The sequence below is a fragment of the Nelusetta ayraudi genome, unplaced genomic scaffold (genome assembly GCF_046127955.1).
Source record: "Nelusetta ayraudi isolate G7.1 ecotype Tasmania unplaced genomic scaffold, CSIRO-AGI_Nayr_v1 ptg000070l, whole genome shotgun sequence".
Classification (NCBI taxonomy): Eukaryota; Metazoa; Chordata; class Actinopteri; order Tetraodontiformes; family Monacanthidae; genus Nelusetta; species Nelusetta ayraudi.
In genome coordinates, this window is record NW_027466120.1 from 6,794,668 (window position 1) to 6,820,073 (window position 25,406).

Sequence of the window (25,406 nt, forward strand, 5' to 3'; positions counted from 1 at the left end):
ACCCTTGCTTGCTGCATTTCTTTCGGCGGACACAGATGACAGGTAAGACAACCACGCTGACGCCGTGGTTGCAATTGTTTTCTGACGCCACAGTTTTTCCGCTCCCACTGCTCCATTCATTCATGCGTCGAGCTTCATTTGTCTGGGAATTAAGGAAGTGTTTGGTTCCGCGTGCCGCTTTACGCAGTGCACACAGACGGTGCACCCCAACAGGTGGGTAGGCAGAGCATCTGCTCGCCGCTCTGACACTAATGAGTGCAGAGGAGCGTGGCTGCGCTGATAGGAGCGACGTCGAGAGTTGGTGGTCTGGTGGTCCTATGACAAATCCCGGAGGGAAGAAGGGTGACTCATAAGCCAACCTGCAGCGAGGCATCCTGGGACTGCCGCTGCAAACTCTAATTGCAAACGGGGGAACGCGGCCCCCGACCTGCTGCAACAAAATGTGGTCATTCCGCACATTGTGACGTTGTTTTTTTTTCTAAAAGCATCGTGCAACTTCTTTTATTCCCAATTAAATCTGTGCAAAGCGTCACGTCAGTTGATCTAAATGTATAGTTACTTACTCAGTCAGAGCTGATGTTTGATGCCAGTGTCTCATCTTATCACCTGATTCAAGCGAGTTCACAGTTTGACTGTGTTATGAGATGATCGTCTGTTTTTCGATGGTTTGATGATTGTATTGCCTCTGGCTTCTTAATCTGACTGGACACATGATGGCACTCTTGAGGCGGACAACTAAAACAGGTCGTAATTACATCAGTTTGACCTTTTATCCTCTTGATAAATAACTCGACGGTGCCTAAACCCCCTAGTGTGAGTATAGATCAATACAGAATTGATTGTCCGGCAATTCTTATGCAGCGACATAGTTTGGGGCTCGTCTGCGAAGGCAAGTTCAACCGGCTTGAATTTTCATTCATTTGAAAAGCAAATTTTTTTTTCTCTCGCAGCCTTTATTAGATTAATTGCAATCAGTTTATTGTATCAAAAAATGAAGGCACATCTGTGAGGTGCTGCTGGTCATTCTGCAGGAAAGGAGACAAGCAGGGCTGTCTCTATGGAAATTGCTTTCGTCATAACACTTCCTATCAAGCCAGTGCTGGGGCTCTGGTCATGCAGCATACAGACCCTTGACAGCACATAACCAAGATTACTGGCGGAGGAGACAGCATTAGTAATGAAACATAGCCCTTTGCGCCACATAATTGCATTGTCTAATTTCCATAATTTTCAGAGCCCTCTGCACTTATTTGTATAGGCAAGTTTCTGTCCATCATCTTTTTGTTGCAACAATACAGTGCAATTTCCCCCCTCTCATGTTGCATTGTTCAAGTAATGATCATACAATTAAGTTAATTTATTGTTAATTTATTTAAAAATGACAAAGATACTTTTGTCACGCACATTTCTTTCTCATCATTAAAGAGTATTGTTGGTTATTCTTTCATGATAAAATCTGCTACGTGTAAGCTTCCTTGCAGTATGTAATACAAAACCCTCCTGAGTGTCTAATATAATTGCTAGGGAACAAGAAAGGGTGCAGTGTAAAGGATTAAGGAGGGCTACACTGTGCTAATGAGTTCAGACATTAACATATTGAACACAGAACAATTTGAAACAAGCATTTTGCAACACTACTAAAGCAACACAACTGATGAATGCTTTGTAAAAAAAAACCCCAAAAAAACAAGTGTGACAAATGATAAAATGACTATCCTTCCATTTCCAATAGCCGCTTGTTCCTGCACTCGCGGTGAGGAGGGGTCTGCTGGAGCCTCTCCCAGCGGTCATAGGGCGAAGGCAGTTCATCGCAGGGCCACATTGAAAGACAAACAGCCATTCGCTGTCACATGGGGAGAACGTGGAAACTCCACATAGAGAAGCCCCAGGCCAGGAATCAAACCCACAACCTTCTTGCTGTGAGGTGACAGTGCTAGCCACTGCACCACCATGTTGCCCATAAATGATTTATTATTGAAAAAAATCAGAGTTTCCTTACTTTGTATTTTTTTTTTTTAAAGTGTCTTTATCGAACATTTTATACAAAGTCTGAGTAGCAGACCAGCTTTAAAATGGCCTAAATAGGAGTTTGAAAAGAACAAAATAAGTATGAGCATTATCTGGAGCTAAAACACTCTGACTGAGAGCTGATAATGTTGCTTGCAAGCAACCAAGTTGACTACAATAGAGAAAGGTAAGTCAAACCTTGATCATTATAATCGGAGGTCATAAATAGACTAATCAAAGGTGTGCGTTTCATTGAAAAAAGACCTTCTGAACAGAGTTGGCAACCCTGGAGTTACAACAAAACAAACTGCTTCACTCTGAATACAACATTCAGAAGACTTTCTTTGTTTTTTTTTTTACCTTTTTGGGTTTCACGGGCAACTAAGCAGCATCTTGAAACCAGCAAAATGCCTGGACTCATTAACAAGGAAAACCGGAGTGCTCTGCCCCTCAGTGTATCTGACATCACCTCCTGTGTCAGAGGTTATTCCCTGGCCATGACTGCCTCCATGACTTACGAGAACATCGAGGATCATGCAATTGAAGGTGAGTGAAAATAAAACCACCCTGATTATTTTACTTTGCACCAGTGTGGGTGTTCTTTTGTACAAGCTGCACTGGAACACACTTGTTGCTTTCCACTTTACTCTCATTGTCTTGCAATTATTTGTGCTTTTTTTCCCTACCCGTTCCTGCCTGTCAGGGATCTTTATATATCCACTGGAGGAGAATTCCATTGTAGTGGGTTTTGAGTCGATGATATCCAACCAGATTATAACACTGCAAATCAAGGAAAAGGCAAAAATAGAGGATTGCTATTTGGACTGCTGCAACACATCAAATGGAGCACTCCAGGGAGGAAGTGGTAATGTTGAATCTTGAATCAATATTTTTAAATGTTGACAATTAATCATTATGCCATAAAGTGTTTGGGATCTTGTTTGGTCAGTACTTTCATGTATTTTCTGCTGGGAAAACAAATGCAAATATTTTATTTACAGGACACATTGTGATGGATGAGGATTTGGAGAGGACAGTGTTAGTGGTCAACCTGGGAGTCATCCCTCCAATGGAGACGGTGCATATTCTGGTCAGCACCTCCTCTGAACTCTCCACCCTGCCCAGTGGAGGCATCTGTGTCTCATCCCCACCGGTGTGCACGCCTCGAGTACAGAGGACCATCAATGAAGAGCAGGGGCTCTCGCCGAACTTCTCCAGAACGTAAGAAAACCATGTACCAACGACACATTTAAATGAAATCCTGCTCACTGCCTCTGAAAGTCAGATTTTAATTGCACATTTTAATGATGACCCGAGGGCTTTAATGGCTAAACTGACTGTTTATTCCCCACACAATGTTGTCTGCATTTTAATATAGTTATGCTTTGCCACATTCAGGAGGGAGAGGCATGCTTATGCCTCAAGTCCTCATGATCAAACTCCCAACTCTCCTCAGCTATGGCTGGCCTCACTGCTGGAGGAGGAGGCCATCAACTCAATGGACTACGAGTTCAACTTCCAGCTGGAAATAAGGGCCCCTTATCTCCTCGCAGGTCAGAGAACACTGTCACTGTCATTCAAGGTAGTTTGGATAGATGCATTCCAATGGGCCATTCCTCTCTCAGTTGGGAATTACCATTAATCATCTCTCATTATAAAGCTCTAAATCACACCCAAAGGTGTCTCATAGCTCTTTGCACAACCTAAGAGAAACCAGCTGATCCCTCCAGAGCAAGACCGTGAAGCGGCAGTAGCGAGGAAAGAAATTGTCTAGTGAGAAGAGACCTCGACCGGCATCTCACTGTGGAGGGCGCCCTTCTGCTTTGACTGGTTGGGGTGAAAAGATCTGGAGAGGAGATATTGATAGAGCAAGAAATATGGATATGAGATCAGGCATGCTGTTTAGTCTAGCTTGAGGTTTTCAAGCTAAACTACTCACAGGCATAAAGTTGGAATAAAGGTCCCATAGTTGACTTTACTTTGTTTCCCCTGACAACGATGTGTCCCTGTTGTTTCAATGAGCTCCCCTGAATGTCTAGGAAATCAGCCATTTGTGGTGTGATGAAGTGGGTTTTCCTGGTCAGCTGTAATAGTCCTGGCAACAGTTCTTCTCTGTAACGACAGTTTTTCTTCCTTTCTGAACATGCAGAAAGTCCAGCAAAGGATCAGTTTTAGCAAAACGCTAAAACCGAGCACATTTTTTTTTCCATTTGTAATAGAACATCAAAATAGTCACGAAAGAAAGTAAACATAAAATCGATTTTTTTTTTTTAATTTTTTTACCTCGGCTGAACACTTTGTTTGGTCTTCATTGGAAGTGCAACAGTCAACAGCAACAGTTAAAGGAGGGTGTGAATCATTTCAATTGTTTTTTTTTTATGACTCTTATTACTCCAAGTGGAGCCACTGGTCTCTTGATCTGCTATGATTAATGCCCTGTGTAGGTGTGGAGAGCCCTTCTCATGCCATCCGCGCTGATGCAGACCCTCTGGCCCGGTCTGCCACCAGTGTCGTCATCACTTTGGCTGACAAGTATACTTACGACTGTCCTGTCAAAATCCTCATCTACCCCAGCGGTAGGTTACAGCGTCGCCTCCCATCCAAGTAGCGCTTCCTCGGCTCTCAAGTCCCAAAGATTTACGGCACTGCGAGGAATCTTAACCAGCTTTTTTTTTTTTTGGCGTGGAGGGTGGGCGGGGTTTCACTCATAACCACATCATTTGAAAGGTGACTCACTGGTCCTCCAGCGTTTGTTGTCAGAAAACGCTACGCTGGCAGTGGCCGACGGTGATGTGTGGGTGTTTGGCTGCAGGTTACTTCTAGTTCCCCCTCGCTTAAACTCCCATCCTAAACTATATGTGTGGGGGCAGTTGTCTCCCACAGGCAGGAATGAGCCATAGCCACACTGATCCAATAAGCCTCTTATGAAGGTCTTGTTCATAAACAGACCTGCTGCTGGTGCAGGGCAAATGAGTTTTGGCTCAGGCCGGCGCTGCCCTTTCGGTGGCAAGATGGACATTTGTCTGGGGCAAGACAGAGTTCTGCTAAAATGTCAACTTGTGCATGCATTTTAACAACATTTCGGCAAATAATAAATTGTACTTTAATTAAAACACACATGATTTTCTCAGTTTTTAACATGGCAGGTTTGAAAAAAAAAAGGACACAGCTTTTACCAGATGTACAAGTTTATAATTAAATTTATATCACATTTGGCCTTTTTCTTAGCAGCAGATAACTGCCATACCCCCAAGCAAAGAGTGAATGAATAAATTAATTTAATCAAAGGAGAGGTAAATAATTAATAGCTATGAATAGCTTGAATTTTGCACACAGTCTAGGACATAGGAGTGTTGCTGATTTAAAGTGCTAAAATTGTGCATAGAAATAATACTTGAACTTGGAGCATGTAGAAAATAAATCCTTTTATAAAAAAAATAGGAATTTAGCCACTTATTGAATTGTACATTCAATCCATTGACTTTACCTGCACTGAATAATTCACAGCTAATAATGTTGCTTTAACCCTTTGAGCTTGAGTGCAGCTTTCGCTGGCCTTGTAAATTAGTCTTAATTCTCTCGCCGACACTGGATGACTCCAGTCCACACACAGCGCCTCCCACCCACACTGTGCAGCCACTTGGTTTCAGATTCAGACATTGTCCACCTGCTTTACATTTATCGTTGTCTCTGTGCCACGGCCCACTGTGTGTCACTTCAGAGCCTCATCTGCCACACGTGCTGGTGGAGAATGGAGACATGACGCTGGAGGAGTACGATGAATACATTCACGGACGCAGCGATTTTATCAAGGGCACCAAGAAGGATTCCAGCAATGAGAGGAAAGTGAGTGTGACATCATCGTTTTCAGTCGTAGTCAGGAACCAGGAGCAATCTATGCAAATACATTGAAAACACACACACAAAGCAGAGAGAATCTCTTTTGTGTTGTAACACTGACGGACCACACAATGTGATTTTGTATCAGTGTTACATGAGCGCCGAGTTCCATCTAACACAAACAAATCATTGAGATGGATAGAAATCAGTCAGACAAGCAGATGCTGCTTTGACTTCCAGACTGAAATAGTAAAAACTAAATTCTAGTTTTCAGTCCTGAATAATGAATTCATCAGTTTGTCACTGTGTCTGTCTCTCTGTTTTAATGTATATAATAAATGTATTTACAGAATATATTTATCACTAACTAACACTATTATTATTGGGGGTAAACTACATGGACTTCTTCCCTTTTCCATGGCCACACATTGTATTTTCCCAATTCACAAAGGATTATACAAGATTTATAAAGTTGAAGTTAAAAAAAAAATGCTTATAAATATTAATGTAGGTGGCTAAGCCAGTATTGGCTGTTAAGTTACTGGCCCTGATAATCATGAATTTTTAAACATGAAATGAAATTCTTAAAAGAAATAAATAAATAATCATATTACAATGGAAAATCAGTGTACTATTTATTAGCCAAAAGCCTTGATACAAAAATCATACAAAGAAAAAATTTACAAACTTAAAATCTACCAACACAATGACATGCAATGAAAACGACAATTAGAAAACATGCATCACATCATATTCTCCCAGTAAAGCCAGGCCACATGAAATCACATCATCATAGCCACTGCTAATGATAATAATAATAATGATAATAATGATAACAATAATAATAATAATAATAATAATAATAATAATACTACTACTACTACTACTACTACTACTACTACTACTAATAATAATAATAATACTACTACTACTAATAATAATGATATTAATATACACCAACTCGCTGTGAATCAAAGTTCAAAGGTTATTTGATTTTACAATTGGAACCCGGAAAGTTGTAATACACCTGGATTTAGCATTACCTGTCTATTTTTCCATTTCTATATTTCTATATTTGCGAGTAAATTGGTTTATTTTTTACGGGATATATAGTGTCCATAAATATAAATTCCTCCTCCTGTTCACATCACTGCCAGGATTCCTTTGGTTGTTTTGACCAACCAACAGGCTCCAACCAGAGAGGAGAGAGACAGAGAGCACTTGGCCATAAAAGTGTGTTTCTATGGAAACGCTCCAAAGGCTCACCACACTGTGCCTGGAATTTCCTGCATCTGCAATAATTGATACACTCTGTCTTTCCACCTGATCAACCGTCTCTCTCTCTCTCTCTCTCTCTCCCCCTACTCTCTTTCTCTCTGTAGTTTAGTTTTGTGCATTCAAACCTTCACATATTCAATTTGAGCCAAAGACTATTTTTCTTGTTTCCTTTTCAGGTAGATATCATTCACAGACGACTCCATAAAGACATCCTCCACAACCCTGTGGTCATGATCAACTTCTGCCCTAACCTCAAATCTATCAGCTCGGACCTGAGGAAGGTCCACGGTGAATTCATATTCCTCATTGACCGCAGCGGCAGCATGAGCGGGGGCAACATTAAACGAGTGAAGGTGATTCCAGCTCTGCAACATTATGGTGAAAGTTGGAACACCAGATGGAAAATCTCCCATATCTGTATTTATTCTCCATACGCTTCTGTCTGTTGTATGAAAAATTGACCAATCATATTTTGAGCTGAGCACTCGCGGCTACATCACAGACTGTATATAAAGATGGACGGGGTCATTGTAGCTTAGTTTAGTTTGTGAACACCCGTTTAGGAAGCCTAGAGATTGCTTCCATGGTCAATGTCATCTAGAGCTTCTGGTCTGTTTTGAAACTGGAACGTGGGTGGTACCTGAGATGAGCAATGAAACAGTTATTTTCTATTCTTATTTCTATTTCTATTCTGTTTTCACTATAGTGGCTTAGAGCAACAAAACATTTATTAATATAAATTTAGGACTCCTTTTCATATTGACAGTATTTTTGTCTTTTTGCAACCAACTTTGGCGGTGCCTGCTGGCCAAATGGTAAAAAGTCTTGGCAGGGTTTTGATACTATTTTTGTTGAAATAGAAAGCTTTCTTTCTTTTTATACAGTCAAGAGACTACATGGTTGTATAAAGTCCTAAATCAAGCATGCGTGAATGGTGAGTGCAAGTGAGTGATACCGGTTTTCCCACATTGGCTGGCAGTCACTTCCTGTTTATCAACTTTGCCTGCCTCTGCCGTGTTGAGCAGTTACCTCCAGCTTTGGTCACCATAAAAGGAAGTAGATTGATTTTTTGAAATAGTCAGCCAGACTGTGCTGTTGATTCTAATAATAGAATTACTACACCAAACCTTCCTGCACAACCTACTCTAAATCTGTCTGCAAAGTGGAACAATATGTACCGAATGAATCTTTTTCCATCCCACTTGAACTCTTTTTTTGTTCAGCTGGTAAGGTCACTCAGCTCTTTATCCTGAGTGAACGTTGCCATGAATAGCGTGTCTGAAGTCGCTGTGCCTTCGCTCCTGAGGAGGCAGTGATGGATGAAACAAGGCTGCGTGAAACCACTCTCGCTTCATTCTTGCACTCGTAAAAGGTCTGATGTGACGGCGAGGGGAGCTGCGTGCCACCACTTCCACCAGGCATCAGTGGATCTGGCTGTTGAACAATGGAAACGATCAAATCGCTGGACGAGACATTGAGCAGCTAATGAGCTGAACTCTTTTGCCTTTTCCTTTTTTTTTGTGGCTTTTGTTCTCTGACATTGTGGACATGAGTTCTGTCTGCTCTCTCTCAGGATGCCATGGTGGTGATTCTCAAGAGTCTGGTGCCAGGCTGCCTTTTTAACATCATCGGCTTTGGCTCCACGTTCAAAGCACTGTTCACCACCAGCCAGAACTATGAGGAGGTAAAGCAGTTCAATCAACCGACCGACTGATCGATCAATCAATCAACTAAAAATATCTACACAAGTCAATCCAACTATCTGATCCTCAACCCTTCTTTAGGAAACCCTGGCCCTGGCTTGTGAGTATGTTCGGAAAGCCAGAGCAGACATGGGAGGGACCAACATCCTGGAACCTCTCAGCTGGATCCTGAGGCAGCCCATGTTCAGCGGACACCCTCGCCTACTCTTCCTGCTCACCGACGGCGCCGTCAGCAACACGGGCAAAGTTATTGAGCTGGTTCGCAGCCATGCCCGCTACGTCAGGCAAGTCTGTCATTGGAAACCCATCACTCACTCACATTAGCTTTCGTACAAGTGATTGGAGAAAAAAGAAATACATCAACTTTCAGCTGTACTCTTTGTTCTTGATTTTTGTTAGAATTTGCCTCCTCCACCATAGAAGTGCCACTGCAAAATTAATCACAGTGCTGCTGAACAGCTGTTTGGCTTTTAACGCCAATAGTTAATTATTTGAAGATCAAGCTGCTGCTGCGTTAGGTGATGGGAACTCTTTTTTTCAACTCTCCGCATGTAGTCTACAAACTGATAATACAATAATTTGATGCATGTTGAAGATTTATAGCCAGTTTTGTACTGGCACTGCTCCTACAAAGCAGTAATTCTGTTGACCTCAGAGATACAAGATAAATACAAGATTAAACCGTATGACTATGCAATTCTCTATCCAATTTTCCTGTACAACCAAAAGTGACATTTTTAACTAAGAAAGATGACAAATATATAAACTATGAACATTTTTCACAATTTGCAACATTTTCTTTGGCGACGTCTCCTGCACACTTCTGCTTAGTCGCATTGCACAAGTGTAATGCAAACAGCATTCAAAATGCTGCAGCTACCAATGTAGGAGGTTTGAATGCAACACCTGGCTAATCCACTACATATTAAATTTGGCCGGTGAATCCTTAAAGAGTATCAAGCATAATGCAATATAATCTGCACAAAGAAAATTCACGCTGGCATTAATTTCATATGAAAAGACCAACATCATTCAAAGCCTGCATCTGGGAGAAGCAAATCGAAAGTATTCCCCAGGGCCTGGTATCGTCAGCCGTTGACTGAGAGTGAGTGCTGGTGGAACAATAAATCAGCTGTGCACAGGGAAATAATTATATTTGCTATCTAGCATCTAAGCCTCACAGCGGGACTCCTTCTCTCGGGTCTGTATAGAAATAGCTCACGTTTGTCTTCTACCGGTGTACTAGAAAAATGTCCCAGATGATTGCATTAGTTTTGCAGAGCACGGCCAACTTCCTTGACACATTCTGTCGTAAACATGGTGCATTTACAAATCAGCACAACCAGTCTATTAATATGAGTAAAAGTCTATGAATAGTGCAAAACCCAAGCCTGGTTTTCATTAATGCAGAAGCTGACATTTTCTGGTTTAATCTTCACTCTTTGATCCCATTTAAAATGCAAAGGGCTTTAGCAGGTGGCATTACCTAGCGCATCCTTTGGTATGAAGTGGGATAAATGCATGGTAATATAATACAGCTGCCTGACGCCTCTACAGTAGCCAACAGCGTGCGCCAGATATTATTTTTACATGTTACATGCCATCGCAAATACACTGATCCTTGTTGCTCCTATGTTTAATGTCCTTTTGCAGATGCTTTATGTTTGGCATTGGGCAGAATGCTTGCAGGAGGCTGGTGCACGGACTGGCAACAGTGTCCAAAGGAACAGCAGAATTCTTGGCAGACGGCGAGAGGCTGCAGCCAAAGGTAGCCTAGCCCAGCTTTTCCTCCTCAAGACATTCCAACGTTATTAATAATCCTTCAAATTTGACCAGTTCGGAAATCATATCTCAGACATGCCAGGGGCTTTATTCATGGGTCAGAGAGAGGATGGTTTGATGTGATTTATATCTGAGAGGTTTCTTTGTCTTTTTAACCGCGCAGATGATAAAGTCTCTGAAGAAAAACATGTCCCTGGTGCTCAGCGACATTTCCATTGAATGGCTCTTTCCTGAGACCAAGGAAGTGCTGCTGTCACCTGTGGGAAACACCTTCCTCTTTCCAGGGGACAGTCTGATAAGCTATGCTGTGGTTTGTGACACCACCCGATACCATTCCAATCCTAAGTCTGTGAGTGCAAAAACTGCACATTACTGCATTCATCACATCTCTGTTTTATTTTATTTTTTTTTCCAAAGGTCCCATATTATACACATTTGTATTCCTCTTGTACAGCAATCTTAAATATTTAATCATAATTGTGAACATCCTGAAAACAGCATGCGTAATACCACAGCTCATGCATCCAAAATTGATAATTCCACAGGAACACCGTGTCAACCAGACTCTCTGTTATGCAAACAAGACAAACTGGCACAGGACAAAGGGAAGACGCAGACTATATATACACACACGGTAATAGGCAACAGGTGAATACAATCAGGGAAGGGGAAGACTAATCAGACATGGCGGGGAAACACACAGGGAGAGAGAGAGAGAGCAGGGTTTCAAAATAAAACAAGAAGTCACAAGACAATGAGCAGAAATTAAACCAACATACAAAACAAGACACTCAACATCACACGAGAAATACCTAATAAGAACTCAAAACTGAGCAAATGAATAAAGAACAGACACAGTTTTGTTTGAACGCAGTGGCAAAGGGAATTTTACATAATGTAAACTTGCCTCTTTCTGGTAAAATATGCTTTCTGAAAGGCATGACACTTCTAAATGAGCGTCAACATTTATATTGACACTTACTGAATCTGATCTAAACTCTCCTCAGGATAAGAGGAGGAGGTACAGCATGATGCGCTCCATTGAGTCAGCCAGCTCTGTGTTTTACCACTCCCAAGAAGAGGACCCAGCGAAGACTGCTGCAGACAGCCAGGGCTCCAACAGAGATGTGCTTCTTGGTCCGTTGTGCGACTCCTATCACGACTCCATGATAGACGGCGGTACTGCCACTGCAGAGCACGACACCTCAGGTAATAACACGGCTCATGCATCCAAAATGAAGCTGAGCATTGCAATCACCAGAATCTGCTCTGTGGTTGTTCCAAATGTAGGATTCAACTGCAGCAGATTAAATCCGACAATGGAGTGAAAGGATTACTATTATACAATCTGCGCATTTGCATTTTCCGGCTTTTTTTTTTATTTTTGTTTTCCTCCCCCCATCGTTGGGTATGATAGACAGGGAGTTCATCAGGTACGGGGACATACAAAGCCACCAAGTCAGGAAGGCGAGGGAAAAAAATGGTCACTGAAACAAATGTATGAAGTATCTAAGACGGGTGACACATAGACATTTGCATATCGCATCTGTTTGTGTTTTACTTAGCATCCAGCCTAAGTAGAGCCCTGCCTACCTTATTGTAATTTTCCCCAACTCAATACATAAATGACGTTTTGAAAATAATTCACATATCAATTAGCAAAAGGAGACACGGTGGCGCAGTGGTTCGCGCTGCCGCCTCACAGCAAGAAGGTTGTGGGTTTGATTCCGGGGCCCGGACCTGGGACCTTTCTGTGTGGAGTTTGCATGTTCTCCCTGTGTCTGCGTGGGTTCTCTCCGGGTTCTCCGGCTTCCTCCCACAGTCCAAAAACATGCACGTGAGGTCAATTGAACATTCTAAATTGTCCATAGGTGTGCATGTGAGTGTGAATGGTTGTTTGTGTCTATATGGCCCTGCGATGAACTGGCGACTTGTCCAGGGTGTACCCTGCCTTCGCCCTAAGACAGCTGGGATAGGCACCAGCAGACCCCCGTGACCCTGAATAGGAATAAGCGGGTATAGAAGATGAATGAATGAATGAATTAGCAAAAGGAATCAACAGCGCGACGAACGTCTAGAAGTGACTCCAAAGCGGAAAAGACTCGCTGTGTTAATTATGTTCATCTGGCTTTCTATTTTTGAACATCATCAGGGTTGGATTATAACACATCTCCAAGGAGACGCGCTTACAGCACCAACCAGATAGCGGACTACAATCCTGCGAAGAGGGTCTATACTCCCAGTGACCCCAACTCTGTGGCAGCAAAGAATCCACTGAGACGAACCAAAGTACAGGAACTGATTGGTCAGATGAGCCCTGAACACGAGGCCCAGTGGAGGAACGACTACCAGGTGACTACCGACGTGGCAACGGACTTTAAAGCTATGCCAGATCACCACCTATGGTTCAGTTTCACCACATATCCAGATGAAACTATTCTTTTATGGAGATAAAAGGCAGGAGAATCCAAAGAGATATGAAATTGGTTTCATTTTTGGAAAAAAAGGTCATATTTCGAAACACAAATTTGGCAGTAAACAGCAGAGTAAGAGCTCCTCTCAATAATATGGGGCAATTACATGACTAGAAATGATTTTGTAAAGGTCCTGTGGGACAATGATGTGATGATGATGATGATGATGATGATGGTTAAGAAGGGTTAAGCAAACACAATTTACCGAGCTGTGAAAAACAATTCTCTGCCGCAGTCATGCAATCATTAATTTGTGTTTTTCAATTATATTTGAGCACACAAAGTTTCGACTTATTCATGTATCGTAATATTAATGACAGAACTGTGCTGTGACATTAATTAACCTGTGGGAGAATATATGAATATAAAATGTAAGATAGATGATTGAATTTGTAGTATCAACACTGCCTCCATGTTACTCTGCCGTCGAACTACAGGACCATATTACAGACAATGTAATGTTGAATAATACGGAATATGAAAATGAGACAACTGCTTTCTACTTTTTAACAATTACTCATATTGATTAGTCACATAGACATAGAATTGCCAGTTTTTCTTCCAAAGGAATTCTTGAATCCAGTAAAAAAAATTTTTTTTTCCATTCTGGGTTTGAGAAGACAGATATATAAATGATCTCAGATCATTCATAATTCCAAATGTTTTTGAACGCTACTGCGTACCCATTATTTTTTATTTTTTAGTCCAATTTTTACCTCTTTGGCTTGCTTTGCCTTGTGGTTCCCTTCCAAAACACGTGGAAGGTTCAACAAAGCATCAGCTTTTGCAGGAAACTCAAACTGAGCATTTTTGCTGAAGGCTGTAAACACAGGAATAAATATGCTGGGGTCTGGATCGGAAAACAATGGAAAAACCGAAATGCAATAGCAATGGGGGAGGATTGAATTGGATAGTTAAAGTAATCACACCTATGATGACCATAAATTACTTGAAATAATTTAATCAAACCATATTTCTTAAATGTCTTTTATAGAATTAATCTCCCTCTGTTTTTTTTAAAGTCCAATATCACCATTTCAACACCATTAGCTCAGACTCAGCCAGTAGCCAGAGGGGAGTTTCATCTTCTTCAAAACTGATTCCACCAGGGTAATGAAAGTAAAGCAAAAACTTTATTTTGTTTGCAGCCGCAGCTGGCAAGCCTGTGCGCCACCTCTTCCAGAGGGCGTCCTGCCAGCTGTCACAGGCCTCTCCCTCAGCATGAGACAACTCCGCAGCAGCAAAGTGAGGACCAGCAGCACACTCATTTTCATTCGCAGCCTCAGGAAAACCCTCGGCTCGGCGGGAGCGGTGCCTTGCCGACAGCTCGCTCTGGGGAGGATGGATCCAGATCATCCACTGACAGCCCATCTGTCGGCAGCATCGGGGATCCAGGTGAGACCAGACGCACAAAGATTTTGTTTGTGCGAAAGATCGATACTTTCTACACAGTGGATTCCCAAACAAATGAGTGACAAGTGTCTCCAGGGCATCCATCCTAAATCTTTCTGCTTCAGTTCTGGAGGGAGCGAGCAGGAGAGAGCTTTGAATGCAGGAGATGTACTGAATTGATGTTGGTACCAGAAAATAAAATGAATCCGGATAGGAAAATGCGTTGCTTGAAACAAAACATTGCTCCTGTTGTGTTTCAGATGGTTATGGACACCAGTTGTGTCAAGCTGAAACCCCACAAGAGAACCAACCATCAGATTTAGGTGCAGGTGCCAAGCACACAGGGGCCTGCAAGGCCGTGGTGTCAGGACTTCTGTGTGGCAAACTCACAAAGTGGGAGGTGGTCTTTGATATCGAGCCCTACCTGAACGGACGAGAACGTGAGGAAAAGGTCCACGAGGAGCTGTGGAACGAAACCTTCCACCACCTGGCTGGACGCTCCATCATACACGACTTTGAGCACATGGTGGATAAAGAGTGCGAAATTGAGCACGGTAATTAATCATGATTAATCTCGATTAAAACATGATTCAACTCATTTAATGTTGTAGACACTCTTGAGGTTTTAAGTTTAGTGAAGTTCAAAGTTTAAATTGTTAACACTATTTTTTGATGTATTTGTAAACCTTCCATTACAAGTAATAGTTAGTGAACAGTTAGCATGGGATAAAGATTGTGAACTAGAGGAAACTGCTTGTTCTGCCCTGTCTAAAAGTAAAACTTTTGGTATATTGTTATTCATTATTATGCACTGCAGTATACTCATACTACATCTTTTAATTTATTTCATGTACGCTTGCTTGACAGGTTCGGGGAGGAAGTACCAGCTATACGCTATTCACACCAGCAAAGCTTGCAATATATTGAGCAAGCACACAGCATTTATTCCCATCGACCTGGACACTAATGAGTATTTGCCCACGTGTATTGACTACATTAATCCCAGTAAGTCATTTGGGTTCACGGGGGGGGGGGGGGGGGGGAGCAGTCCAAGTAACACAGACAGTTCTGTCTTTTTTTCACACCCTTCCTTACTGTTGAATGAAAAATACACCCATACTGGTTTATTGAATACCAAACTATTGGAAAAGAAGTCACTCAACACGATAAAGGTTCAATCAGCTAACAAGTTGCATGGCTCTCTACACCCATGCAACCACCTAAATAGAATTAGTCAACACTTCAAAATCATAATAGGAAATAATTGGTGTTTGAAACACCAAACGTTTCTCTTTACTTGAGTACTGAGAGCACTTTGGGGTTGTTTGAGGTGCATTAATTCTCTGCTCTAAGCCATTACCTCCTGGCGTCGTCGTCGTTGTTGCTACCACACAGTTGTCAGGCAACCAGTAGTGATTCATAGCTCTCAGCAGCACGACACATTCTCAAAATAAACTCTTCAACTTTTAACCATCCAACATTTTCATACTTAACTTTTCAAAGGCATAGTTCACCCAAAATCTACCTTTTACCTATTTGATGTCCAGCAAATTCTATTGCATGTAACCCTTGTGGGGTTTTAGAGATGAGGAAAATTTGAAAAATACTTTGAGTCCAACTAAGATGTCAGTCTGATTGGTCTTGAAATGGTGATATTAACTTTTTTTTTTTTTTTGGGCCAAAACTTTCACTGTACCCTCGAGATAAGGACCAAGCTCATAGGCACCAACAAGAACAGGACACAGTCTATGTTTATGTGCTCCCAAAGGTGGAGGAGTTATGTTCATACATTATGTTGAGTTATGTACATAGATAACTGGCAGGGCAGGAAGATTATGTTGTTTAATGTGGCCAATCTCACTGGTTTTGTGCATGCAACTCCAGCAAGAAAGCTACTGAAAAATTGTTTGTTAACACCAGAATTCCAAAATTTGGCAGTTTGGAGACATGCAAGGTTCAATTTCTTTCACTTTTGTACACTGGAGTCTGTGGTTACTATCAATGATGCTGCAGAATATGACAATGAGTTCGTAAAAAGTTGTAATAGCTTACGATCTTAGCATGTTTAAGGGGTGGATGGACAATGACTTTCAACTTTTATTTTAGCAACAAGGTAACAAGTAATTTAATAGAAAAAATATTTTTGTTGAAAGTCCAAAGTTACGTAAATACATAAAAAACTGAAATTGTCAAGCTGCTGAGAAAATGTCATTTTCAGGTGAAGGTTTGAAGAGGGGCTCGCATTCCAGCTCTCGATCAGGCAGCAGGAAGAACCGGGGCTACTCCATTGGACTGGGCCGCTCTCAGTCTGGTGGTATGTCCGAGGAGGCAGACGAGGTTCCACTGCTTAACAGTAGGTTACATTTAACAAAGCTTCAGCTAACAGTAGTGTTACAACACTAACAATATGTTTGTGTCACATGTAAAATGAAATTGGTAAGTAAAAAGACAGGTTGGATGGAGCACTTCTGAAAACCCAGAGACTTTTCCCAACTATCCACTGGGTAAAGAGCCCAACACTGTCTACCACTGCCAGCAAAAGCCTCTTAGTTTTCATACTGTGCTCAGCTAGCGGTGACGGAAATTGCATATTGCCACTTAAATGACATACATTACATTTTTTAATTGACTGACCGCGCTTGGTTTTCATCGGAACTTTAAAGTTGGCTCAAGTCATGCAGCATCACAAGCACGTGTGATCTTGGCAAGGTGTGGTCACCTTAAAAATCTATGTAGCTTCTGGTTGGTGACAGGGATAACACAGTGTCTGTCTTGTCTTTTTGTTGTCTCATTCTTGGGATGTTTAAGGTCATCTCGCCGCCATTCCTTCCTGCTTCTGTCACAGCAAAAACAAAACCTTCCTGCTTCTGTCACAGCAAAAACAAAACTGATGGCTATGGAAAACTAAGACGAGCTGTTGAAATAAGGATTTGAGATTTGATCTTGGCAAGATTAATGTGCGAGATTACCGACCCGGCAGCGCAGGATGGAGCCTGACTTTGCATTTGTAATATGCCGAAGATACATGTTTTTATTAGTGCTGTCATTGTGATTAATCATTACGGTTTTTGGATTCAAATTCATCACGTCGCCACACTCCCGAATAGTCGCTGGCGCTGTTGCAAGCTGTTTGCCAACCGCCGCTAAACAGCACGAAAATAATTAAAAAAATACCGGAAAGGCGTCAGTAACTTTCTGTACAAAAAGTTTCTGGATGGAAAATGCAAGCAAACGTACTGCAACTTCAGAAAACACATGCAAATAGCATGAAAGACGCTCCAAATGAATGCTAACGTTCATTGTTCGTGCAGTGGGTGTTTGTTGCGTCCTTTATGAGACCTGAAGATGAGAAAAGGGCAAAGCCTCTTTGTTTTGGTCTACATACTGTGCTCAGCTAGCGGTGACGGAAATTGCATATTGCCACTTAAATGACATACATTACATTTTTTAATTGACTGACCGCGCTTGGTTTTCATCGGAACTTTAAAGTTGGCTCAAGTCATGCAGCATCACAAGCACGTGTGATCTTGGCAAGGTGTGGTCACCTTAAAAATCCTCCAGCTTCAGTGGGAAAAAAAAAGGGCACAGCGTTTGAAATTGGTTTTGAGCGGTGGCCTAGCAACGGCAAGCGCGGCGGCTGGTTCTCCCTGCTTGAGCACCTGCTTGGCTCTGCCAGTTATAAAAGATGTGGCCGGCTGACAGAGCCACAGATTGAGAGCATCCTGTGTTACCTGATATGGATCTCTTGATATTTGGTCAGGCTTTGTTTTTATCGCCCCTCCTTGATAGACGCAGAGGATGGCATTTCCCCCTGCAGCACCCCTTCCTCCTCTAGCTGGGAGAGGTGCAGCTTCACTGAGGGTAAGTGAGTTCAACAGAGTCGTCTAAGAAATAGATACATCTTAAATAGATGCACGCACACAATTCTGCAAAGGGCTTTAACACAAACTGTCCAGCAGCTGCCTCGTTTTGAATTTTTTTTATCCGTTGCATTCAGACGAAGGCTTCTTCCCCCTCCATCCAAATGTGAAACGTGAGCTTATTGACATGGTAGGCGCTCTGCCGGTAAGCGCTGGCATACGAGCCGACAATTTGATGTTGAGTATTGACAAACACTGTCTGAATCTTTTCAAAAATCACTGAAAGCACCTACTGGAGGTGGGGGAAAAAGCGTTTCACCTGCAGCGCGACAGCTGCGTGGATATATGGCCTCAAATATCACCAATGCAGCCCACTGGGAATGTTTGTGTGTCAGCGTTTCCTGTTCTAGTCTGACTCTATCTTTATCTCTTGTTTCCAAGTGTCTCCAAGGAGTCCATCTGTCACGTCTGACCAATCACAGAAATCACTGGAGAGCCTGTTTTCCGCCAGGTACCGAGAACCTCCTTATTATTGAAAATTGTCTTTTTTTTGGCTGAATTCTGTAAAGCAAGGGAATCTCTGATGGATTCTTTTTCATAGTGATGTTTGATAGTGATTTTCTTTCCGATCAGATATTGAGTAAAATTCAGGATAGTATCGCCGATACCGATACCTGGGTAGTTCCTGCCCGCAGTACCAAAGGACTCCACCAGAGACTTTCTCGCATGAGCAGCAACATCTGACAGTGTGCTCAGCGTGACACAGTTCTTATACGTTCCACACTTACCCAGGTGGAAGAAACAGTCGTTCCTAGTTAATTTAGTTGGCTGGGTTTACATGGCAGGTTCCACCGATTAAATCAGCCAATTACATCGTAGCAACTAAATGCATTTAGGCGACGTGGCGAGCATGATTTCCTGAAGCTCAATTTCAGCGAGGGATTCAAGAGACTTTGAACGTATGATGGTGGTATATTGGTGACGAGCTGCCCCGAGTATTTCACAAGCTTCAGGATTTTCACATTATCACAGCCATATCCTGGGCCTACCGTGAATGCACCTAAAAAGAGGACATTTCCAGCGAAGCAAAATGCCTTGCTGCTGTTGGGTCAGAGGAGAGGGGGCAGACAGATCGGAGACCGAAGAAAGGCAACCGTAACAAAAATAACCTCTGGCCACGGCAAAGGTCTGCTACTTGATTAGAAAACAAAATAGATTTCTGGTTGTCTTTCAACTGTGGATTTGTGTTCCTGAGTCTTTGGGCTCAGTGATAAAAGCATTTTGTAACTGTATCCCTTTAACAGCAATTTGCAGACTCATACAATGGGTAGAGATGGTGTACAGGCGTTATTTCCTTTCCATTGCTGTGTCTCCAGGGAGTCATTTTATATAAACGAAGGCCTAATTGGCCATCATTGTTCCTCCTGTGGATTGAAGGAGACGCTGCCGTCAATGTGAAAATTGGAAAATGCGAGATGTAATATATGAGGATTGTCCCAAATAAATTCAGAAAATATGAGTCATATTGATGAGGTGTCCAGCTTATGCTTCTGTTTGGCAGACTGTTAGTGGGAATATCCTGCATAGCAGAGCGACACTGTTAACAGCTGTCACATGGCACGGAGGCCGTATTGTGGACAGATTGATGAGGGGATTTGATGCTGATTCATCACGGCTAATCAAATCAACAGGTGTTGAGAGGGCGGTTACCTAACACAGGTCAATGTGTGGGTTTGTTCTCCAGTGGTTTTAAACCTAAAAGATGCAAACAAGACTCAAACCATACAACTAGTACAATGTGACTTGTATGATGACGTATCCCAAAAAATGTTTTAATTCCAAAAAAAATAAAAAAATAAATGCCCAACCGTAATCTGTAATCGTCCTCCCTCCAGTTTATTGAATCCAAAATGTAGATTCTCTAAAACAACCCAGCTAATGTCTGTTGAACTGATCCTGGTGAAAGCAGAGGAAAAAAAAAAAATTTTGTAGATTCTTCACACATTTGAAATCTGCTTCTCAGGCTGGCTATCAGCAGGACCCGTCTCCTGACCCGGGCTGCCAAAGGATTCATGTGCCGATCTCACAGCAAGTCTGGTGATTCCATTGGAGAGAGCGACAACGAAAACAAAGACTACATTCCTCTGGTGGGCTGCCGACCTGCGCGTGTCAACGCCCTGCCAGTTTGCATGTCTGTTGTTGTTTTTTTCTTTTTTGGTCAGAGACTCATTTGAAAAGACAGCAGACGTTTCGTTTAAAGAGGCAAAACTGTCAGAACTTAAGTCGGTGAGTCAGTCAGGAACAAGAGAATTCAATTCATTCAGAGGGGAAATCTCTGTTTGCTCATCTCAAGAGAGCCCAGTTTTAATTTAACTTGCCAGCATACTCTGGCCTTTCACACACAGCCAAGACCTTGCATGATTCTCTGGTGAATGGTGCTTCTTTCATGGATCACTTCAGCAAGTGAAATTCACTTTTAAGAATATAAATAAGCCTTGAGCGTAATGTTTTCTTTTTTTTGCAGAAGAATTCAAGAACGTTTAGAATCATGGACTTCTTACTTAGTAGCTGCGTTTCCATTACCCCTAGAACTGCGAAAACCGAAAGATCGCAAAGAAAATGGAAATGGAAACACCCAAACTCAGAAAAAGCCTCTCAAATATCGCAAAAAGGTTTTTGTGCTCTCATGAGGTGGTTTTTCAGATGTATCGATACAGAGGTATATCGCAAAAGTGTGACGAAAACAATTTTTCGCAATTACACGTCAGCGGACGTGATGTATGGGGTCACGTGACCACTTCAAGTGAAAATGGCGCATCAGGTTTGGACGAAGGAGGTACAGAATATTTTTTTACAAGTAATCAAAGGGAAAAATCATTCTTGACAGCAAACAAACGTAAGCCAACAAAAGCAAACGTAATTCTCGTAAAATCTCGTGCCGCAAGATTTTATGAGAATTACTGCGTATGCACTTCGCACCATTCAGTGGAAACACCTGCAAATTGCAATTGTATTTTGTCAAAATTTTAGAAATATTGCCTTTATGTTGCGAAAAACTGTAATGGAAACGTTGCAGTGTTACAGTCTGCGGTGCAAGAAGCATTGAAAACAAATCAACATTCAATCGCAAATTTGCAAAAAAGACAACGGGAAAATAGTCGACTGAAAAGTTCGTAAAAGATCCCGATGTTTTACCCTCGTTGTGCTCCTGCTCAGGTGTTGTTGCAGTTGGCCAGCGGAGCATTTCCCCTGGACGCAGCTCTGTGCGATGCCATCAATGTCCCCATGGACAAGTTAAAGTGGACGTCCCCATTCAACAGCCACCGCAGCAGCCTGGGCCACCTGTCTCACTCAGGCAGTCGCCGCGCCGAGACCACCGATGACGGCCACAGATCACCGTTCGAGCCGGAGGCTCAGCAGCTGCCGCCGCCGCCGCCGCAGTTCAGCATGGCGGCCCGCAGCCCTTCCAGTGTGTCCAGCCAGGCCTGGACGCCGGATCCCGGTGTGTCCTCGTCGGCCAGCGCGTCCGCCGCCACCGCCGAGCCGCAGGTCTCCCCACTCTCCCAGGCAGACAGCGGCCAGAGCTCAGGGTCCGGGGGTTCGGACGCGGCCTCGCCCGGCTGCCCATTAAAGAGAATAAAGGTCGACCCGGAGAGCATGGTGTGGGCTACGGCCGTGGCCCTGGCCTGGCTGGAGCACAGCTCCGCCAACTATTTCATCGAGTGGGAAATGATCGCCGCCAAGGCCAGCATGTGGCTGAGCGCGCAGGACATCCCGGAGGGCCGAGATTTGGCCTCCATCAAGGCCGCAGCCAACCAGCTCTTCATCATCCTCAGACACTGGGACGAGAACCTGCAGCTGAACATGCTCTGTTACAACCCCAACAGCGTCTGAGGCTCGCGGCCACAGCCAGCGGTGTAAGAAAAACACACTCGAGTCCATATGATACTATGCTAAAGCGGTACGTCCTCTGGAGTCTGATGTTGCTGTTGCCGTGGTGAACTACATGTATCCCTTTTTAACACCCCCCCCTCCCCTTCGATGTTCCTCAGATTCCTCAAAACATATCACAGGCTCTCTGGAGGCACTTTGTGCAATTTGTTACCTCGCTGGTGCCATTCGGTAGCGGAGATCTGATCAGAGTTATGCCGCAGACTTTAGTATTATTTCAAGAAATAATTGTTAAATTTGTAGCATGCTGGTTCACTCAGCAATCTGAGGATAGCGCTCACTGTCACCACGTTGTTGTACTGAGTATAATGCTGCAAAAACACTTTGGAGAAAAAACTGGTGTCGCTTCATGACAAACGCTGTTCCTCGCCTTTCAACGTTTCCTCCGTCACCGTAAAACTTCACTGTGGAAAAACGAAAAAGTCCCGTGATCGTCGCAGCCTTTAAAATGTCAACGTGACATCATATACATACCTGCTAGCAGTGCTGCCTGTCTTTTCTAAATGCCTGTTTACCAAGTAATACTTTCCAATTTACTGTTTGATTATAGCAGCAAAATATGCAAAGAACTTAAGAAAATATGAAATAGATGTCAATATTTGGTTACAAAATCTGTGGCTTTTTGGGGACTTTATAAACAAGATCCCACTTGCATGTCCTTTGCTATTTAATATTCAATGACATCTTTTCTTTATTTAAAAAATAAAATAAAATAAATAATAATAATTTTCACATTATAATATAGTCGTTAGAATAAAAACGTGCAATTACTTTATGAGCTAGCGCCCATTTCACCACCTTTTCAAAGTTTGGCTCATTAGCAAAGTGGAAGGGGTTCCACTGTACAAGTAAGTTCCTAAATAATGTTGACATAGATAGTGGAGGAAGTGCTTGCAAAGCTAATTGCATTTTGTTAAAGTTGGGCTAAAAAGCTCATTTAATATGGTCAACATTTTTCAAGGCCTGATTGACACTTGAAAAATGCTGGAAGTGAGTTGATTCCATGAAACCCCTTTTGTCCACATTCTCATGTACTCACCTGTTTAAAGGAACTAATAGTGACTTCTGGCATATTATAAATCCTTTGTGTCATAATGCTGGAATCCGCTTTTGATAGAGGAGGAACGAGGAATAAACAATTCAATTTAAAAGGACAGTTCAACATTGTGGCAAATTGTCTGATTGCCATAATCTCTATAGTCATATGAGGAGGTACATTCTATGTAATTATCAGTGGCTGTTGTTCTGAGATTTGGGGGCAGAGATGCCAGTGGTATAACAGATCAAACGCACAGTCCAACAACTCTAAAACGCCTCTTGTGGACAACTTGTGACCCCATTGACCTCATTATGAAATAATAAAGCAGCGTTATGTAACATTACGACACATGTAACAAGTAGTCAAAATTACTTTCTTGTGTAAACCACTGGGCGTAGTGACACAGTGACATGTCAAATTAATTCTGTGATTTTTGGCTCACATGAGTGAGGTTCTTCTCAAAAAAACAAATCTGCGCTAAACATGCTTCGAAGTCCCTCTGCTTAGCAGCTATGTTTAGAATGTAGGCCATGCATTTGCCTTGCAAACAATTCTGTCTTGTAACGTTACATTATTATTTCATAGCGTGGTGAATATGTAGCTCTAAACTAGTCCACAGGAGCATTTAGAAGTTGTTGGATTTTGTATTTGATGAGTTTTGAAGGAGTGCGACCTGTCCCCCCCTCACCTCCATTTAGTTTGCTGAGTAGCTTGTGTGTCTGCCCCGAGGATGTCAAAACAGGCACAGATATTTAAAGGGACTGTACCTAATTAAAGTTAGATGAGCATTATGGCAATAGGCCAATTTGTCAAAGAAAATTGAACTATCCCTTTAATGACAGTTGGTGGAACCCCTTTTAAAGTGGCTCGTAACAATTTTACTTTGAAAATGAGAGAGGCAAAAAACGATTGAAGTTCTGTCACGCTCACAGATCACTTACCACAAGTGCCTCTCCAAGGTTTACGGACAACAGAAAATACAAATGTGTCCACTGCAGTTAAATCATAAAAACAATGTTTTTTTCCTCAGTTTTTTTTTTGTATATGCATAATGTAGCTTGTTTCTCTGTAGCCTCTGTAGGCATCGGTCAGTGGTGACTTTCTTGCTCCTATTCCATAACAGTTGCTTTTACTCAGGTATTCAGTGTTGATTTTTTTGTTTTCACCCACTCAGGCTGAGTTGCGCCAATCTCTTTGCATGAACACGGGTGTTTGTTATGATGTTCAATTACTGACTTGGCATTTTGGAGCTGGTTGCGCAGTATTTCGCTCTCTGACTTGAGGACAGTGGACGTCGCATAGTAATATCTCTGTGCTGTAAATGCAGTAGTACGTGCGGTTGTAACTGTATTGCTATGGGTCAGTACTATAGTGCAGTATCTTTCAACTTGTTGTGTGTGCCTTTACAATTGGTTGTTGACTGTTGAAGACTGTTGAAAACTGCTGTAGTGTGTTTATAACTGTTAATAATATGGTCTGCTCTGCAGATGCATGAAATAAAATTGGTCTTAAACAAGTAGTTTTGCTTTCATCGCCATTTCTTTCCTAATATAATGGATCCCTCGTGCCTCGATGTGGAGGATTTTTGGCACTAGTCATGACACCTGTCTCTACTTCCTTGTAATGAATAATTTGTTTTTTACATGCCTGAATGAAGTTTAGATTCAGATTTGATTTTGACCAAATTTGTACCAAAAGCGTTGGATTTTGACATAACTTTGCATGTGCCAAAGCATCCTATAGATACTTGGCTGCTTTGCCTCAAGTCCACCAGTGGTGCAACATTGTGTGCCGCAGACCTGTCAGCGAAATCCCTACAAAGGAGGAAAGTCCATTCTTTAGCTCTTTTGCAATACACGATTCTGGAAATTAGGTGTTTTTGGTGATGTCACAAGGGTACTGATAACACACAGATACCTCTGATTGTGATACCTCACTGTTTGTACCTTCTGAGAGCCAACAAAGCATCATGTGAACGTGAACCTTTCCCACCCCAAAAACCCAAACAGGGGAAAAGATTAACTCTGCGTTTTCACTGTGAACGTCGTTAGTGGACTTGGTACCACTTATCTCGGTTTAT

At 42.3% G+C, this 25,406-nt stretch overlaps 1 protein-coding gene across 1 annotated transcript; it reads left to right on the forward strand.

Moving 5' to 3' along the window:
* The first annotated feature begins 2,271 nt into the window (after positions 1-2,271).
* vwa5b1 (von Willebrand factor A domain containing 5B1) lies at positions 2,272-22,292 on the forward strand. The gene is made up of 21 exons (XM_076042151.1): positions 2,272-2,553; positions 2,711-2,872; positions 3,009-3,228; positions 3,406-3,560; positions 4,452-4,583; positions 5,729-5,853; positions 7,302-7,478; positions 8,699-8,809; positions 8,910-9,112; positions 10,482-10,596; positions 10,774-10,959; positions 11,618-11,819; positions 12,763-12,962; positions 14,233-14,479; positions 14,737-15,030; positions 15,344-15,481; positions 16,695-16,829; positions 18,266-18,337; positions 18,778-18,847; positions 20,360-20,483; positions 21,553-22,292. The coding sequence occupies exons 1-21, from the start codon at positions 2,415-2,417 to the stop codon at positions 22,228-22,230; spliced, it is 3,885 nt and encodes a 1,294-aa protein (XP_075898266.1). The 5' UTR covers positions 2,272-2,414; the 3' UTR covers positions 22,231-22,292.
* The last annotated feature ends 3,114 nt before the right edge of the window (positions 22,293-25,406 follow it).